This window comes from Manis javanica, chromosome 11 (assembly GCF_040802235.1).
Source record: "Manis javanica isolate MJ-LG chromosome 11, MJ_LKY, whole genome shotgun sequence".
NCBI lineage: Eukaryota > Metazoa > Chordata > Mammalia > Pholidota > Manidae > Manis > Manis javanica.
In genome coordinates this window covers 54846300-54865984 of record NC_133166.1, presented here as the reverse complement: position 1 = coordinate 54865984, position 19685 = coordinate 54846300, and the positions used below count along the sequence as shown (strand labels likewise).

General features: G+C 46.0%; 1 protein-coding gene across 14 annotated transcripts in view; it reads right to left on the bottom strand.

Annotated features, from left to right (window-relative positions):
- Window positions 1-17215, bottom strand: part of CD44 (CD44 molecule (IN blood group)) — an 81598-nt gene extending 64383 nt beyond the window's left edge. For 2 of the 14 annotated variants that reach the window (XM_073216394.1, XM_017678454.3), the window contains exon 1: window positions 16797-17211. In XM_073216394.1, the coding sequence (XP_073072495.1) occupies window positions 16797-16863 (67 nt within the window). In that variant the 5' untranslated portion in view covers window positions 16864-17211. Of the gene's footprint in view, window positions 1-16796 lie in introns of all 14 variants that reach the window. The other 12 variants (XM_017678453.3, XM_073216393.1, XM_017678456.3 and 9 more) reach the window with 11 other exon arrangements.
- Between the last annotated feature and the right edge of the window lie 2470 nt (window positions 17216-19685).

Here is a 19685-nt window from a genome sequence, read left to right as displayed (position 1 = left end):
GAGATCACAAGCTGAATCCACTATGATAAGCCACAATCCCACCAAACAATCCCAACACTGAAGCAATCACAAGCCAAGCCTTCAGAAAAGAGGACCCCAATCCCAACTTCATTCATTCAGTGAGGTTTCATTCAGTGGCCCCCATGTGCTGGGCACCATGATGGACAGTGGGACCGGGACACTGAACAATGTAAACAAGGTCACTATAACAGTGGAGGTTATGATCCAGGGGAGAAGACAGACATTAAACAAGTCAACAACACAGCACAGTAAATGGCGTAACAGAAGTATGAGGTGCTGAGTGCTTAGTCTAAAGAGAAGCCCTTCCTCCCCTAGGCCTCTGCTATCCCCCAGGGATGCCTTCCTGAGGAAATACCATTTCAGCTGAGAACTGAAGGACTGACTGGGAATTAGCAGGCCAGCCTAATGCTGCAAGCCTCGTGGTCAGGAAATTTACCCTCAAAATAAACCATAAATCATTTTGGTTTAATAGACTCCATTTCCTCTAGCTTGCTTACCATTAGATAGCAAAAGGAACAGCCCCTCCCTGTGTAAGAAATCATCGTATCCTTGAGTCTACATTAACTACCCCCTGGGCTTCTTTCCCTGGATGCAGTCATCATAAATCCTTTAAAGATATTTAGGTGAAAAAAGGAGTGGAAAGCAAATAAACAACATCAAAAAAATCCTGACAATTTCCCCCATGCTGTTATACTCATGAGCCAACTGCATGGAGGCAGGGGACTGGCCCAGAAAACCCTCCTGTTCATCTTTGTGCTTATTAAAATGTTAGCTGTTGGACCCTTGAACTTCAGACTCAAAGCAACTCGAACTCAAAGCAGGAAGGAGTTTTCCTGCTTATGAAAAAGCAATTATTAATATAAAATTCAATGGTCAATTCCAGAATCCTTGAACATAAGTCAGATCTAATAGTTCCAACACTGTGATGACATGGACATCAGCTCTTGGGGCTGGAAAACTAGGGTTCAAATCCTGATCTGCACTAATTATCTCTATGACCTTGGGAATGTCGTTAAACTTCTCTCCTATAGAGGGGGATAATAATGCCAACCATGAAGTTAATGTGAGTGGTGGATTAGATACTGGAGCTAAAAACAACTCACACACATATACATTGGGAGTACAGCTACAGAAAAAGGAAGCCAGCTGCCTCCCTGGGGGGTCATCATCTCATAATTTACAGGATGAGATGCTCATCCAAGGTCATACTAACTCTTTTTAGATGGATCACTGCAGATTAGTGGTCCTCATGCATGACGCAGCTCCAGCAGTGCTGAGATGGGTTGCAGTAATGAGTTTCTAATAATGAAGGGCTCAAGTGTGAAAAGATTGACTATTTCTTATAAATTATAACAGATTTAAGGTCATTTCCTGATATGCTTTTCCTGGGGAGAGAAAAGGATAAAGTTATACCTACTATGATTGAGTATAAGCCACAGACCATCTAAGCCTCCAACCGTAGTGTGTCTCCCACATGAACTCTATCCATTAGGTGTATTTTCTCAGGACAAGGCTGAGGGTGTGGCCTAGGAACACAAGAGCTTAGTTTTGGCCTTTTTTCTTTAGCCTATATATATATATAGTCACCAACCACAGTTCTACCAGAAGAGCAGATGCCCTTTGGGACCTTACTTATTGTAACAGGCACTGTTACCCATGCAACAAAGTTCTCTAGTTGAACCCTGAATTCATTCACAATCCCTAACTTGTGCTTCAGGGGTGATGAGACCCCAGGTTGCAGCTCTAGTGGGTGAGTCATGACTGTTCAAGTCAAGCACAAGGGTCAGAGTTCCTCCTAGCCAGTGACTCATTTGGTGTGGGCATTCTCCGGGATGTGGTCCTATTCTTCCAATGAGAAGTAAAGGCGATCCAATGAAGAACTGCTAGAAAAGACATTCCTCTATTTTTTAGAAGAGATGCTGGTGAATAAGCATTCTCTTTTTTGCTTCCCAATACACATTTTTTTTTCAAAGGCTGCCTAGAACTGTGGGAGTCAGTTTGGGACCATGAAAGCATGAAAGGGCCTAAACTGTAGGAAGAGGCTGGGAGTGGCAGAGTGGGAGGTAAAGGAAAACTGGGTCTTTGGTAACATCACTGAGCTCCTAGAATCATCCTAGCTCCATACTTCTTGTCATTTTATGACAGCTGATTGTTCTGTTACTTACAGAGATACTCAGCAGGCATTCACTGATATGGGCATACCAAGAAATGTGGGATGGGTAACAATTACACAGGGGACATGTTACAGTTTGATGCACAGCTTGGTTTAGCTTATGTTCAGTCATGAGAGCTGTAACTCCATCCCTGTCTCTTCTACCCAGGAAAGCACACCTGAGTAAAAGGAAAAGGATATGATCCTCACTGGGGGGAAAACCTTGAATCTCTTCTTGTTTACAAGACCCAGCTGTTTATAACTGACTATTTGGATTAGCTGGTACCTATATTCTACCAACTGCTAAATAGTATTATTACCTGTGCTTTCATCTGAAAGCCTCTAAAGTGACGTTTTCTTTTATTGCCACATCTGTCTCACTCTCCTGATAGTTCACTCTGATTATCTCCAAGCAGCTATGAGCAAGGAACAAATGAGAGATAGAGGAGATAGGCCCTTGTAGCCAAATGATTAGACATCAATATCCTAGGGTTCCTGCCTGTTCCTCCTGCCTGGACCCAGTACATGCACCTGCATGACCACTGGAAGTCATCCTGCAAAACACCCCTGCACACCCCCCAGTCAGACCCTGGGCCCAGCTCCAGCCACCAAAGTGCTCAAAACAAGACCAAGAAACTTCCAGTGAAATGGATGTGACTGGATCCAGAACAAAGGCTTAATGCTCGAAATTCTTAAGTAAACTATGAATTCTTGCCCATGCCTTAAAATAACTCCTATTTCATCTGACACATTTTATTTTCCAGAGTTTGGGTTTCTTTGTTCCCCCAACATGTACTTACAAAAGTCTGAGTCAGCTTGGAGGTTTCCATGGTTCTCTTCCCATCACTGTCTATCACAGGCAGACATGATAAGCCCAGATGCTTTAAGAATTTTGAGGAGTAGAGCTTTATTTTTTTGCTCTCTTCTTCAGATGACCCAAGGGTTAAAACAGGGGCTGCCTTATCTAGAGTTGTTATGAGGAGCATTGACCCCACCACCACCGGGCTGTTCCTTGGTCCTGAGAGCCAAGAAGTTCAACAAGTAGGGCTTCTAAGGAGCTACGGGCATCCTGCAAGCATAGTTACTGCTATGCATCCTGTGGGTCTTAAGAGGCCTTTCTATGATGCTCTAGATCAGATGAGGTCTCCCTGCTACATGTTCTCAAAGACCCAGTGCTTCTCCTTTATAACATTTACCACAAGTATAATTCAATAAGGGCACAATTATTTGTTTACTCTCTCTCTTATTAAATAGACTATCAGTTCCATGAGGATAGAACTAAGCCTCTCTTGTTTAAAGTTGTATCCCTAGTGCAGGCAGAGCACTGGGCACATATTGGTGTTCAATGAATATGTACCAAGTGCACAAATGAATCATTTGAAAGTTACTGATTGTTGACTCAGCTCACAGAATTGCTCTGAGAGGCTTGGAAAAGCCAGGCCAGGTTGTGCTGGGCCTTCTGGTTCCCAAATGCTCATTAAGTCAAAAGCATCAAGAGATGAATACCAAATATGGATGTATAAGGTACTGCACAGGAAATCAGGTCCAAGTACAGTGAAGGCTCCAGTGGAGTGTAAACACCTACACTATATCCCATTGTGCCACAAAGACCCAGGACCCTTTTACCTTCTTTTTGTCACTCTAAGACTTCTTTCCTTGGTTAGCCATTGTCTTCTTGTTTAGTGCCCTTTCCTCTATCATCTCAAAGGATGAAATGGCAAGGGCACTGGACTGAGGCAGAAGACCAGGGTTTTGACTCTAACAAGTTGCATGACCTTGGGCACATCACTTGGCAATCTTTGAGATGTCCTTCTCTTATCTCTCCAATGAAATAAGTAGGCTACCTAATTTCTAGCACACCTTCCCATTCCAACATGCCATCATCTTTGGATTTTTGTCACCAGCCCATGATAATATCTCACTTAGGGTCCTTTCTCCCTTTCTCCTCTTCTCCCTCTTTGGATACATACTTTGGTGTTTCTGTAAGGGCCCAGCTCAGCCGGCACCTTCTAAGCCCTAACAAAGCATCTGAAAACCTTCCCACCCCTGCCTCCAGCACTTCTACTGATGTACTCCAGCAAGGGCCTTTTGACTTAACTTGGCAGGGCACTCCAGTCCCTTGCCAGCTTGACTGCATCTGTATGCCTCAGGAAACGGCACAACCAAGAAGTCTGAGGACATACCAGGTCTTCCTAGATAAGCACTGCCCAGGAGGGGATGGCAGCTCAGAGGAGATGGGTGAGCATTCCAAAGAATACAATTTCAATGATCAGTGTCAACCAGCAACAGGAGACAGAGATAAAGGTGAAAATTACTTCAGGTAATAATAGAACCTTGTAATTCTACATCATGTGCTTCTTCCTACCAGCAAAAAACACTTTCACACCAGCAGGCAAAGGTGGAGAGGTCTAGGAGAGGCAGAGAGATAACTATCCCCAGGTAGTTTACACAGTGTATTGAAGCATTAGTCAGATAAAGCCAGTAGCCCAAGGTCACACAATTAGGCTTTGACTTGGTGGGAATTAGAGCAGAGTGTCCTAATCTCACCCAGGGGCTATTGCTAGTAGACTCTCCATGGAGCCTGTTGTTTATACCTTGGTTCCACCTTATCTTACCTGCCCAGGTAGTGAGCTTTCTTTTTCTGTTGGGGATGAGTAGTGGGAAACTTGAGTGTCCCAGAGTGTGGGCTGACCACCTGAGTTCAGAATGCAGCCTTCTTGACTTGGATGCTACAAGCAGAACTCAGCCAGGGCTACACTATAGAATGCTACTCTTGTTTGCATTTGGGAGGCACAGAAGACTCCCCCAAAGGCAGCTGAGAATGCAGAGGCTCCAGGGCTGATAAAAGTTTTAATTAATGTGTGCATACAACCCTTTCATCTTCAGAGGCTTTACTCACATTAGCTAGTTATTCCTCCTATCACCACCATGGGTGAGGCATCACTTTTGTCTTCTCAGTTTGCCAATGGAGAAGCTGATGTGGAGAAGGGGCCCTTTGCCAGGAAGTCTGGCCCTGGTTAAAAACAGAGCAGATTCCTGGCTCCCAGCATCTAACTTCACTTGGGGTGATGAGAAAACAGAGTATGAATGAATCATAAGAGATGGCTCAAGAGAATAAACTCCTCTGGGTAAAAGACTACATTTATACTATTCTGGAAGGAAGTGGAGTCTATGGTATAGTTAACTGGCTAGACTCAAGTGGCTAAACTCCCAGAATTACACACAACTGTCAGAAACAAACTCGAAAAGCCAGCTGCTCTATTGTGGTGAGACATTGTCATCAAATCCTCCATTCTGTGCTGTGGCAGACATCACTAATGGATCACCTCACTAATGGATCTAGCTAAATGAGGGTTTGACTTCTTAGCACAGTCCTCCAGGCAGTCTTCAGTAATCACTGGGAAATGGTACATGGACTGGGATCTATTTGCTAGTGTTGTTGTAGGGCTTGTTTGCGATTCTCTTAAATTCCACTCTCCAACTCAGGCAAAGTTGCCAAAATTTTATCTCAACCTATATTGGAACTAGCCTGTGCCTGAACTCTGTCTAGCACTGTCTGAGGAGGGTGTCATAAAAACTTCTCTAGGGCAAAAATTGGATCTTGTAATCAGTGTGCTGCTACTTGATTGCCTGGAATTTGTCCAACCTCATCCCTCACCATTCATCAGCATAGCCTCTCTTATTCAGGGAGCCTGAGCCCTCTCCTGACCCCAATCAAGCCATACTTATTTCCTCCACTTGAAGTTTTCAACTCAAGTTTTACTTCTCTCTTTATTCTCAAGCTTTACTTACTTGCTCTCTTCTTTCCTCTCTTTTTCCATCTTATTCCCCACACTCATATCATACTCTAATTCTACTCCTTCTGTGAAGCCTTCCTGGTTTTTTTTTACACAATTGCCACTCCTGGAGATACATGCTTTTCCCAATCTTCTGGCACCTGATGATATATAATCTTGGATAATTCTTTCACCTGTTTAACTTTTATCCCACCAAACTGCAAGCTTTCTGAGAACAGAAACTAGATCTTCTACTTCCCTTGCTTCTTTCCACAGTAGTAACCACACAATACTTTTTTAGTGAATTGAATTGGTGAGTTTATCAACATTTTACACCTGGTGCAACAGGGGCAACCAGTAAGAAAAGAATCTTGCCCACAGTCATCCTGTGATGGAGGAAGAGAAATGCTAAACCTCTGCTGGCTATATGTGGTTTCCACTTCTAGGATGCTCTATCTATAGGACTGGTTGGAGATACAGTTGACAGACTATATTCAGTAAAAATCGAGGGCATTGCATATGACAGAACTGCCATCTGGTATTTTATATCAACTTTTGGTCATCATATTCCCGAAGGATATGAAATGGCACACCCAGGATGGGCTGTGATCTGAGTAAGGGCTTTTGGTGCCTGATAGAAGGTCAGAACCCTGACAGGGCATTTGCTCCCTGACCCACTTGGGCAAACTCCTAAGTAGTGCAATCTTTATGACTTCCTTTCTTTTTATTTTTTGAGAAAGAAGACCTTCTCTGGTTTCATGAAAAAGATGGAAATATCTTAGGAGAGTCTTGAAGGTTCTTAGTGGAAGCAGCAACTCACCATCTCAAAGGTCTGCCTTGCCCAGTGCCTTGGTAAATAAATAAATACAGATACACATACATATATGTGTGTATTATATATATTCATTTATTTTGCATTATTTTCTTTAGCCTAGTTGCTTTCCACAGGGTACTAGACCTCACCCTCTAAGCACTGCTTTGGCTGAATATTTTGGTCCATTTTGCACCAACATGTTGCAGTGTATCCTGAGGAAAGCTGAGAATTCCAAGATGCCCAACAGAGCTTTGGGAGCGAAGGACACACTCTTTTGTCTTCAGTGACTGGCTTTTCTGGCCACTTGAAGCAATATTTCCTAAAGTACAGTTCACAGTAGAGGGCACTGCATTCAGATCCTGCAGGTAATTCCAGGACCAGCTTCCTGTAGTTTTAATTGTGTGGCTGAGACATGTTGCTAACTTCTCTGGCCCAAGCTTCTTTATCTGCCCACACCCAAGTGGTTGAGAATATCAAGAGGAGTCCTCTGAGCAAATCACCTTGTCCCTAGGAGTCATTTTTGCCCATCAGAGTTTACAGTGTAACTGAATCCATATGTTTGTTGTGGGTGTGGATTAATAATTAACTTCTGACATTTAATACAAACCAGGCATCCCTTGCTCTTTCATTTTTTTTCTTTTGGCATTAGATTATTGTTGTGTTATTCTTTCCATTAAGTTTCATGAGGCTTTGGTGTTTGTGGGCCCACAGAATGTTGGATTTGTGGGCTTGGAACTTGAGGTCTGGAAAGGTTCTACAGACCAAATAGAATCCAACCCTCTTATTTTAGACATGGAAAACTGCTGAAATGTTTTGTTCAGCATCATGAAGTGAATCAATAATAAAGGGGAACTAAAATATAATAGTCATGTCTGTTCTTGAGGCACTTTCTATGTGCTAGACACTCAGCTCTAGACACCATGTGCCAAACATTGTTCTAGACACTTGCCACATGCAAGGGCCCAAGCTCACACTGCCTTTAGTGGCAGAGAAGAGAATCAACCTGAGATCTGTCTTGTTTCACAGCCCTAACTCCTTCCACACAGCCCTTCTCCAAAGCCAAACCTCCTCATTCCCATTACACCACATTAAACACATGGTTTGGCACAGGTGGCCTTTGGTATAAAAGGTTTTAAACCACTAAAAGAAACAACTCCCCCTTTTTTACTTTTTACATAGTGACCGGAAGCCAACACCTTTTCTCTGGATGTCATGAGAACATGGTTTTGAGACTTAGGGTTTCAGGGGTTTCATACATGAATCGGATTTGGAAGGAAATGTCTGAGGCATAGAGGCACACGGACCTATAAGAAATCAAGATTCTTTTTCTATTGGACAAAACCTGATGAGCTCTAATCTTTCCCTGGGTTGGCTGGCACATAAAACTTCAGGAAAAAGGCACTTCAATTAGAAAGAATGCAGAGAAAAGCAATTTAAAGGTTTCTAATGACCAGAAAGAAAATAAAAAGATGAAGAAGAATTAGCCAGAACCTATAAAAATCACCAAAGGTAAATCATAAAGATGTCTTTGCTAGCTAAATCTAGAACTTCCATTCATTCAGTCAACCATCCACTATTTATTGAGCATCTACTATATTGGTGACTTACAGCAGGGAGCTATAGAGATACAAAAATACACATATTGTATATAATGTATTTATGAGTACATAGAGCATGAGCTTTTCCCCTTGGGCAAGAAAGTACAAAGGGTTGCTGCCCGGACCCATGGCTGGCATGTGAGTTCTTCCAGAAGGCCCTGCAGAACAGCTCAAGTGCAAAGACAAGCACTGAAACTGAAATAGATGCAGATTCTATTATGAATCTCTGCCCCAGACCAAAGGCTTAGGTCCCTTCCTACAGACTGAGTCAGATGTCCCCAAGGGGCTTTGCCTCCTCCCTTCCTGGGTGGCTTGTTTCTCGGTCAGGGCACCCAGAGGAAATGCTCCCACCTCCTCCATCTCCCCATGCAAAGGTCACCTGCTGAGCCAAACAGAAACTGGGCCATCTGGTTTGCACCAGAGCTGGGAAGAAGGGCTGCAACCCACTTCTGGCCCGTTGCTCAATTTCTTACTCCCAGGGTGATTCCTGACAGTCTCCCAGAGTTTCCCTCCTTCCCTCACCAGTTCTAACTGGTAGGGAGAAGGCCCAGGTACCAAGCTCCGTTAAGCCGAGGGCAAACATTCTGCTGCTGTGTGATTGGCTCCTTCTCCAGCATTGTCCAATCATGAGCTAAAGTCCTAGATGGCCAAGAAATACCAATCAGCAAGCTCCATCTTTCAACGATGACAATTAACGAAGAGATAAAGAACAAACATCTCAATTCACCATCCCTTTCAATCCTACCCCTTCTCCAACTTCACCCCAGATAGAAGAAAACAGAACTTCTATCAAGGAATTGCAGTAAATGAACCACTTTAAATATGAAGGGAGAGAAGTTTCTGTTATAACTTCTTTCTCCTTTTGATTTGTGATTCCAGGCCCTTCACTGGCATCATTATAAAAAGGGAAGGCAAACTAGTCCTGTTGATGTTCTGACCCTACACAAACCTCATTTTCAAAGGGAGTTTATGGAAACACTAGAGTACTACCAGGTACCTTCATTCAAGTTTCTGGGGTACCCTGACATCTTGATATCTAAGAGAAGAACAGTAATTCAGTGACTGAGAGCAGGAACCTAGCAGCCAGACCACCTGGGTTTGAAACCCAGCTCCATCATTTAACAGGTCTGTGGCCTCAGGCAAGCTACTTAAATTCTCTATGCCTCAATTTTCTCATGTGTTAAAGATGGCTAAGAATAGCACTTCTTCATATGGTTGGTATATGGATTAAAAAGTTAGTGTCTATGAAACAATTAGAATGGTGCTGGCAGGTGGTTGGCCCTTTATAAATAGGTCAGCTATTCTAACAGTGGTGATGGTATCTCAAACACTGCAGCTAGCTACAAAGAAACAAGTGCAGAAGGTATGAGGGCTCTAACTCTCAAGAAAGGTGGTGGGAAAGAGAGATGTGTTTTTAGGTGCTACCAAAGGAGACTTGCAACACCATAGCAAATGCTCAGTTACTGGTCTGTGGGGATGACCTCTCTCCCCACTCCTAGGAATTTTGCAATTAACCTTTACTGTGTTCTTGGGCTGAGAAGGGAGTGAGACCTAGGGTTTGGGGGGTTTTATACATGAATCAGATTTGGAAGGAAATGTCTGAGGCATAGAGGCACACAGACCTATAAGAAACCAAGATTCTTTCTCTACTGGAAAAAACCTGATGAGCTCTAATCTTTCCCTGGGTTGGCTGGTGCATAAAACTTCAGGACAAGGACAAGATTTTGGGGGCTGAGATTTGCAAATCATCTCCTTAGGAACTCAGCCCCTCCCACCCTCCTGGATCCGTCTGCCCACACTTGCACTTGGGAGGACATTTGCCTCAGGAGGTCACACCCAGGTAGGCAGTGGACCCCAAACTCGGAGACATCTGGCTTCATGAGGTTATTCCCCACAACACCTGTCCCCTCATTCTGTGTTTGATGCCCTGTCTCCAAGTCTCACTGAGCAGATGGCCCGTGGGTAGGCAGGACCTGCACCAGTTTGTGGGCAACTTTAAACTTGGCAAGCTCTTTGGAGAGGAGGCACAGTTTGCTGTGGCCAGTGTGGCTTCCCATCAGATGTCAGGCTTCCTGGAGACTTGCCCCTGAAGTAGCTGCAGGAGACCCATGGGGAAGGCAAGAATCTTCTACAGAGCACTTCTGCTTCTCTCCCAGCTGCCACCACCTTCCGGAAGCAGGCATGAGGGCGTTCAAAGGTGTCCCAGAGTCCAGCCTTGGATCAGCATCTCCCGAAACAACCAGACCTCCAGCAGGCTGTGCTGGGGGTATTTTATTTTGAGGCTTAAATATGGAGGCTGGTGTCCTCATCCTGCCTAGGTCTCACTCCCTTCTCGGCCCAAGAATACAGTAAGCCTGTCCTTAAGCAGACGTCCCCAGCCACAGCAAGCAGCCACCAAAGCCACAACAGAAGAGTGGCCTTGCTGCTTGGGAAGACCAAATATGAGCCCTGTGGTGGGCAGCTGGCCAGCCAAGGGTCCCTCTCAGCCCCATACTGATCAAGATAGCCATCACCACTGTTATCACATACACAGAAACGTATTGGCCCCTTAGGCGCATTGTCCAGCATGCTTCCATATATATATATGGATTAGCCATTTCTATACTCTAGACATTCATTTCAGTTTGCAGTTACTGGTAACAACTATGGGCTAGGACTGGGATCTGGGAACACAAAAATGAATGCAGTAAGATCTGATGTCCGAGGACTGCCACAGCATTGCAGAAGACAGATAAGAGAAGATATGTCAGGTTTGGGGTTTTCCCCCTTTGAGGAGTGTGAGCGTCATTAGCACCACTTGGCCTCAAAAGATAAAAAGGCCCCCATGCATGATTTTACTGCACAGCTTTTAGGCTAATTGGGGATTATGGGGACCACATACCACACTGTCAGAGATGAGGGTCCCTGGAATGACAACCATCCTATTATGCCAGAGATTCTCAACTGGTGGTGATGTGACCCCCACCTGCACTACCAATTCAGCAATGTCTGGAGGCATTTTGGGTTGTCAGAACTGGGAGGGGGAGTGCACTACCACAATCTAGTATGTGGAAGCCGGAGATGCACAGTCAGCCATTATCTAGGAAACCCTGTGCTATATATACTGTGAGCCACACAGGGGCAAGGACTGTGCCTTCTGACAATGAGCTCTTCAGTACCTAACTACCTGGGGCACTGAGTAGATGGTGCTTAAGTGTTTGTTAAATATATTGCCTAGTTAATTAACTTATCCCAAAGTGGGTAAATTCATAGCAGAGTAACAGAAATAGGCACAACCCTTACTCACTCATTCCTTCTTCTTCATATATTCAAATTCTATCCTGTCCACATTACCACCTGCTATGCCTCACTGATTCCTCCAGCTCTCCTTGTTGTGCCTAAGCTTGGCAATGCTGTTAGCCTCATAGTTTAAAATGGCCAGGCTGTCCATCAGTTGCATTGTATTATGCATGTAGAACCAGGAGATTCTTTGATGTAAGTCCTAAATCTACACATTTAATTTCCCTGTAGTACCCAGCACTGCGTGTATGGGGCCACAGAAGATAACCAGCCAGCAATACCCACATTATGTGTAGATACATGTGTTCAGATGCATATAATATGCTTACAAGCTCATCTGCAATGTGTATATGTCCACATTTAGCAAGCAAAAATAAAATATAAAGCTGGAGCTTTCCTTGGTACTTCATATACTGGGGCACCCAAGAAATGGAGAGCAAAGGCATATTAAATATTTCTCTCCAAAGCATACATTTTCTGAACCAAGTATCAAGTTGATCAGGTCCTCTTCTGATCTAGGAGTTGGTTGTAAAGATGTGAATTCATTTATGCAAAAAGCCTTGCAAAGTTTTGGACTTCTAATCACACAAAGCCATCCACTTATTTGTAGAAAAATATATAAATATTTAGTCAAAATATATAGTACATGTCAACTGGTAGAATATTTGAATATTTGAAATCCGGACTCTCCTGGAAAATCTGGAATGCTCATCACTGTCTTCCTGCCAAGCCAAACCCCATAACCACAAACTTTAGAAAACACTCCTTCCTGACACTGGCAATTGAGGCTGGCTTCCCACACCCTAGTTAGACAGTTTGGAGGAGTACACTCTTCAGGAAAAATTTCAACTTGCTAAGTGAGTGAAAAGCAGCATTTAAATTTAAGGTAAGAGGCACAGCTTACCCTGATAATTCTAAAGGACACTTGTGTGCTTCCCATTCAAGCACACAAAAGACACAAAGGAAATTGAGTCATCAGCTTCTCACTGTGCAAACCCCCAGAATTTCTCTCTGAGGCAGAAAAGATCCCCTTTGAGAACTGCGCTTGCATGGTAGAGTGAGCCACCTGCTTCAGCTCATTCTTTCACAAGAGCCACTTCCTTTCAGGCTCTGGGTGGAGTTGGCTGAAATGGAGGTACTGGGGAGACATAACTGCCCGTATCTCATGCCCAGCTCCAGCCCCAGTCAGCACAGACCGCTGGAGGCTCAGCCTACCTCTCACCACCACCACTTTCTGCCAGCGGACCCCAGTCCAGAAACATGTGACACCGCAGGCTGATCTGAAATCTCACTCGAGTGGCCACGTATCACCAGGAGCTCCACATTAGCTTTCAGTTCAAGATCCTTGGCTTGTGTAGGGCACCACGTCAGCCCACTGCCCCAGTCCTCAGGACTTACCCTCAGTGTGGCACACACAACCTGCTAAAGGCTGAAGCTTTCTGATGAGCGTGGAACAAGGGGGCTCTCTGGGCCAGTGCATCTCAAATGCTTGCAGGGTCAGCGTGAGAGCCCCTGCAGGGCCTCTTTCTTAACTTTCAGGCATAGGGCATTGCCTTAACTTGTCTCAGACAAGGAACAGCCTCTCCCTTTTTTCCAAATCTGCAAATGCAAGTATGTCTAGAAGGGCGGCTGGACTCTGATAAGGGAATTGACTTATTTTAGTAACAACTAGTTTGGCATCTCTTGACAGCTGTGACCAAGCCTGGGTAGAGTCGGGCCGGGTTAGGGCAAAGAAGGGCAGCCAAGAGCCCACAGCCTGCCAGAGGGAGAGAGAGAGCCATTCATACCAGGCTTTACATTAGCTGGCCAGATGGGCCGAGAGGGCAGGAGGGCAGGAGAACCACACACAATCTCCAAGGTCCTCCAGAAGCAAAGTAATGAATCAAAAGAGCATAGGCACTGAAGTCTAACCTTGTGTGTTGGGTTGGGGGGCAGGTGCTGGGCAAATGAGGGCTCTAACTCCACCACTTACTAACTCTATGTTCTTGGGCAAGTCAGGTCATCTCCCTGAGTCTCCATTTCTTTGTCTAGAAAATGGAGTGAAGAGAATGCTAAACATACCAGGCTATTGTGAAGCTCATGTAACAGCCTATCCTAACCCCCTGGCTGAATGTCTAGCATGGAGTTGCTGCTCAGTAAATGGTATTTCCTGGGGAGCTGGACCTCCACTTTGCACAGGAGCACACGGTGCAGTAGCAGAGTATCAGGCTTGTATAACCTGGATGCTCCTGCCTGAGGGATCCAGCGACACTCCAGGCCCTGGAAGGTCCACCCAGAACAGAAACTCTTCCTGAAGCAGGAACTTTGCTTTGTGGCAAGAAATATATGTCATCATTCTTATATTAAACTCAAACTGGGTGTATTGCAGAATAAAAAAGACAAATTCTGATGTGTTGAAGATAGCGTTTAAGCAGTGAGACAACTGTCCTTTCACCAGTGGGCACACCCTCCCCGCCCACTGCAGGGGTAGAGGAGGGGCTTGTTACAGTCCCTGATGGGAGAAGTACTTCGGAGACCCAGTGTATGGAAAGGGTCCAGCTGAACACACTGTCCGAGGGAAGGAAAGTTATTTCTCCCCCTTTTGCAGGTCTCTTTCCTCCTTGGGAAAATGAAGGGCTTTTTCTAAGTCATCTGTGGATTCCCCATGTCTGAGTCTATAACGGTGAGTCAAGAAATATTTCTTGAATGAATGGAAGGGGATCTGTCATGAACTAAGAATTTCATGCTGCCCAGCATCCCCTCCTGTGCGGGGGTAATTTGGAAGAAAGTGAACCCCTTCCTTTCTGGCTGTCAGCCTCAAACACACCTACTTGGCACCATGTCTGTAGGAAGTAAGATGTCCAATGGGTATCTGGGAAATAACTGAATTAATTGATACTAACCTCAGCAGTGATGGAGTTTTGCTTCCTTGTTTTTCAGCCAGAGAAACACAGCCAAAGCTCTAACTCCCAGCAAGAGGGGTCTCTAATGCTCAGAGGGAGCAGAACGGTGCATGTCACCTCCAAGACCCAGAGCTCTAAGACACACCCCTCTTGCTCAACACTAGGGGCACAATGCCCTAGCAATGTCCTCTCTTCCACAGAGGAAAGGAGGAGGAGATGGGTGCACAGGGGGACCCATCCCACCCAACCCCTTACCAGGGCTGCCTTCTTCCATTCATGACATCTAGTCCAAGGTGTCTGTTCTCCCATTTAGAGTTTTGGGGGCCAATGTTGCTTAACTACATTTAGCTATTTCCCTACTTTTTTGCTCTCCCATATGAAAACTGGGCCCTTTCTTGCTCTCTAAACCCTTGCCCCTTTCCAGAGCTTCCTCACTGTCTTCCCGAGCCCGGGCTGAAGAAACAACAGCAGCTTTCTTCCCCCATATTCTTTCATCTTGCCTGCTCTGCCTGCCCAGCCCAAGCCTACAGTTAAGTCCTATCTCTTTTCCAAGTCTCAGTTCCTTCCAAACAACTTTACAAGCACAGGAAAGCCAGGGCCCAGCAGTCATTGCTACTGGCACTTTTTGTGTTTCCTCCAAATGACGCTATTCAAAGGGACCACGGAAATGCAAAGCAGGCTGAGCCTGCTGGTCCAGAGAGAACCTCAAGGGTCTAGACAGTGATAAATGTTTGGGAATGGGGCCCTTTAGAAGAATCAGGCAGGCAGGCTTAAAGGAGTCAGGAGTCAGAATCCTCAGAAAAAGAGCAGAAGATATCACCGGAAGGAAGGTAACAATACAAATAAACAGAGAAGCTGGCTCTGCCCCTCTTCTCCCAGGCAGGCCCAGGGCTCTCCCTGCACTCAAGCTTCCTGCATCTCTCCCATCCCAAGTATTTCTGCCTTTCAAGGGCTCGCTGGGGCCCTGGTTCCCTTTGGAAGCCTTCTCTAGGTCTTCTGCTCCACCATAGCCCTCCTTCCCTGAAATCCTTTCCAAGTTTGTCCATGCTTTATATACAGCCTAGCATAAGCACAGGCTAATGGGCCTGGTTTCACATGAGCCCCAGTCTTTCTGGCTGTGTCAATATTGGCAAGTCACTTAACCTCTCTGAGCTATAGTTTGTTTCTCCTGTAAAGCAGGGCTAGTAACAGGATACTTCTCACTGGGCAATCAAGAAGGTAAAATGGAATAACACATGAAAGAATTAAGCACAGTGCCTGGCACAGCCAAAATGTGCACAAAATGGTGACTGGTACTATCATTCCTATTATTATCATTATTTCCATTTCAGGAATCGAAATCCTAGATCCTCATTTATCCTCAGTAAAAAGCACCCTGGTGGGACAGTGTCTTTTACTTTCTCACCAGATACCTCGCGAGGAGCCACCTGCTCCACAGCCACCAAGAAGCACAGACCCTATTTGGGTGGGATGTTGGCAGCCCCAGCTTCCAAGGTCCCTAATGTGACCAAGGTACCCAGACTCCCCTCCCTGCTCTGAGGTCGCCAGGCAGGGAATACGAGCCACATTACTGTCTGGATTTCCCCTAACTGATTGGCAGAAACAGGAGGTTGCAAGGATTGAGCAGCTGGCCCAGTCATTGCCTCTCCTACTCACACTCCCTGCCCTAGGCTGGTACCTCCAGGAGACCCACAGCCTCACCACCGAGCCGGTTCAAGTTCCTACAAGTGCTGACATAGACAGTGACTGGAGCCAACTGTAAGAGCTTTGGAACCCAGGCGCCGTGGGGAGCCACGGAAACCCGGGACCCCTTTCTGGAAAGGTCCTTGTCACCAAACCCTCACACACGTAACCGTGCCCACCTCTCTGGCCACCTCCCGAACAGCCCTGCCCCTGCTTAGCTCTGCCCTCCCCTTCCCAGCCACAGCCCAGCGGCGCTTCCAGCAGCCTTGGGCACAGGAGCCTGTTCGGCCAGACACCGGCCGCGCGCATCCAGGTAGTACCATACCTTTCTGCCTAGTGCTCCCTGGCTCTAGCGACCTCACCCAAAACTGCGCGTCGGTAGCCTGCCCAGCAAACTTTCTTCTCTTTTCTTTTCAACAAAACCCACCAGCCCCCTCTCCCAACAGCTTAGCGCAAATCCTAGCCCTGCTCTCCCTAACCAACTCCCAGCCGCTGGCTGCCCACTTGACTTCGGTGCCCAGGGCCAACTCAGCCTGCGCGGCTGCTGGGTCTCCCCTGGGTACTCCTGCCACTCCCTCCCGCGGCACTCACCGATCTGCGCCAGGCTCAGCTGCACGAGGCAGAGTCCCCAGGCTGCGCGCCACCAAGACTTGTCCATGGTGTCGGAGCGAACCGAGAGAACAAGCGAGTGGAGCTGGAGGGTCCCGGCGCTGGGGGCCGGCAGAGGACGGGGCAAGGAGGCTGGCCTGAACCTGCCAGCGGCTGGGGTCCGGCTGGGCAATGAGGGCGCCTCGGAAGTTGGGTGCAGTTTTTATTCGAGGGCTGAAAGAGTGACCTAAGAGGGAGGGAGGGAGCGAGCAAAGGACACACCCAAGCGAGGGGGCTGTGACTAAGCTGCCGGCAGAGGTTTAAAGACATACCAGCCCGCCTTTGTGCCGGCCCTTCCACCCCCGCCGCGCTCTTTATCGATATGGCAACTCCTGGCCACCTGCGCGGGCGTAGGCACCGGGACCCGCCGGCTTTCTTCTCCGGCCCCTCATCCCGCCGGCCCGGAGTGCGGCTAAGGGCGGAAGGGAGATGGCAGTCCTGATTCCTTGCCCCACTGGGTTCAGCCTCTGGCCACTCCTCTCTGCTGTTGCTCTTTGAATCTGTCTGGGGAATGATTCCAGACTCACAGGCAGCTGGATATTCCGGGAGAGGAGCTAGAATAGTGGGAGGTCTTGCCCTGGGAAGGGGTGGGGGCGGGCGGGGGAGCTTCTAATCCCCCCCCAAAAGAGGAAGCGCTCATTGTTCTTCCCTTGAACTAGAAGCGAAGTCCACTTGCTCAGGTGGCGTTTCACTCACCAGGACTGCTCAGAGGAAGCTTAGGATGGCCAGTTATGAGGCTGGTATTTGGTTCCACTAACCAATGTGTCATCCTCCTGTCCCAGCCTGGCACCTGGATCCATCCACCCATTCATCCATCAACACACCCACACTCACTCATCCTTCCATCGACCCATTCATTTATCCACATCTTTCTTTAGCTCCAGGGCTCACACATCTATCCACCATCCTGCCCATCCGTTTTGCGCTCACATCCATCCTTCCGTCCATCCATTTTTCCAACTACACATCCTTTACATCCTTTCATCTATCCATCCATCCAAACACACATTCTTTCAACCACTCTCCCAAACAACTTCTCATCCATTTTTCCATACATCCTTTTTTACATAAAAAGTTCTTCATAAACCCATATCCATCTGTACATTATTCTCTTCTCCATCCATCCACCCGCATCTATCTGTTCATAATGTATTTATCCACGGCCCACCCCTCCATCATCGACATATTCATTCATCACTTCATCTTCTCATCCACCTATACATCCATCCATTCTTTCTTACTCCCAATTTATACTGCTATCTATATAAATATTAATCTATTTCCTGCATCTAACCTACTTAGTATATCCCTAAAGGGGAAGAGAGTGTCATATGATCCAGGGAAGGCATTTTGAGTTTGAAAAACAACACTTGCATTATCATTTCATCTCTACCTATAATACACAGTGATTTAATATTTGAAAATCAATCGCAGTATTTATTATTAGTGTGGATTCCTGCAAGTAAATCTGAATGGACTTCTTGCCTGGTAAGATACACAGAGAATGATAGTGGCTACCAGTGTCTGTGGCAGAACCCTGATGGAGCGATGCCAGAATTTCTGAGGGAGAGTAATTCCTTTTTTAGTTTATTATTTATTGAAAGAAGTTGAAAAATTGAGAGGAAGTGCCCCTGCCTATCATTCAGTGAACATGTACAAGTAAGTGCTCAAGGGGTTCAAGATAAAGAGGACCTGCGCCATCTTCAGGGTCTCTCACTTTGGCAGGGAATCAAACTCACAAGCAGGCTGCTACCACACAATATGAAGCATGCTGCAAAATATGTGTGTGCAGAGTGCTATTGATCCTAGAGAAGAGAATTGCACCCTTGCCTGGGGAACAACAGGGGGCTTCACAGTGGAGATGATATTTTAGCCAGGTTTTGAAGGGAGAGGAGGAATTCTTCAGAAGAAAGTACAGAGACAAGAGACTCACAGGCAGTGCTTACAGTGATCAATAGCAAGGATTCTGGAGCCAGAAAGCCCTGGGTCACACTTTGCCCTGGCTCTTACTACTGTGTGACCTTACTGGTTAGCCTTTCTGTGCCTGAATTTCCTCAAGCCTAAAATGGGGTCAAAACAATATCTATCTCATAGAACCGGTGAGGATTAAACGACAAAAGTCCTGCACACAGTAAGCACTATCTAAGTGTTCGCTATTGTTACTAAAAGCAAAACTGTGAGTGAGCATGGAAATGTAAAAGCGCACGGCTGGTTCAGGCAATGGAGAGCAGTTTGGGATGACTTGAACATTTGATCAGATGAAAAAGTCAGGAGGGAGACAGCAAGCCATGAGGCTAAAGAGGTAGTCAGAAGCCATGTCTAAACTACACCAGGAAGTTTGAACTTGATCCCTAGGAAACAGGGAGGCAATGTAAGTTTTAATATTGTTGTTGTCATTGTTACTATTATTATTGTGCTAAAATACACACGACACGAAATTTACCATTTTAACCATTTGGTATTGTTTAGTACATTTGCAAAATTATACAGCCATCACCACTGTCTTAATCAATTGGGACTGCTATAACAGAATCTCATAGACTGGGTGTCTTAAACAACAGAAATGTATTTCTCACAGATCAGAAGGCTGGGAAGTCTGAGATCAGGGTGCCAACATGGTCTGGGTCTGGTAATCCCACTCTTTCTGGTTTGCAGATGGCTGTCTTTTCCTATCCTCACATGAAGGAGAGACAGAGAGAGATTAAGAGTGTGATGGGGTGTGGGAGACAAGCTCTCTTGTGTGTCTCTTCTTGAAAAGGCACTAATCCCATTCATAAGGGCTCCACCCTCATGACCTAATTACTTCCCAAAGCCCCACCACCTAATATTCTC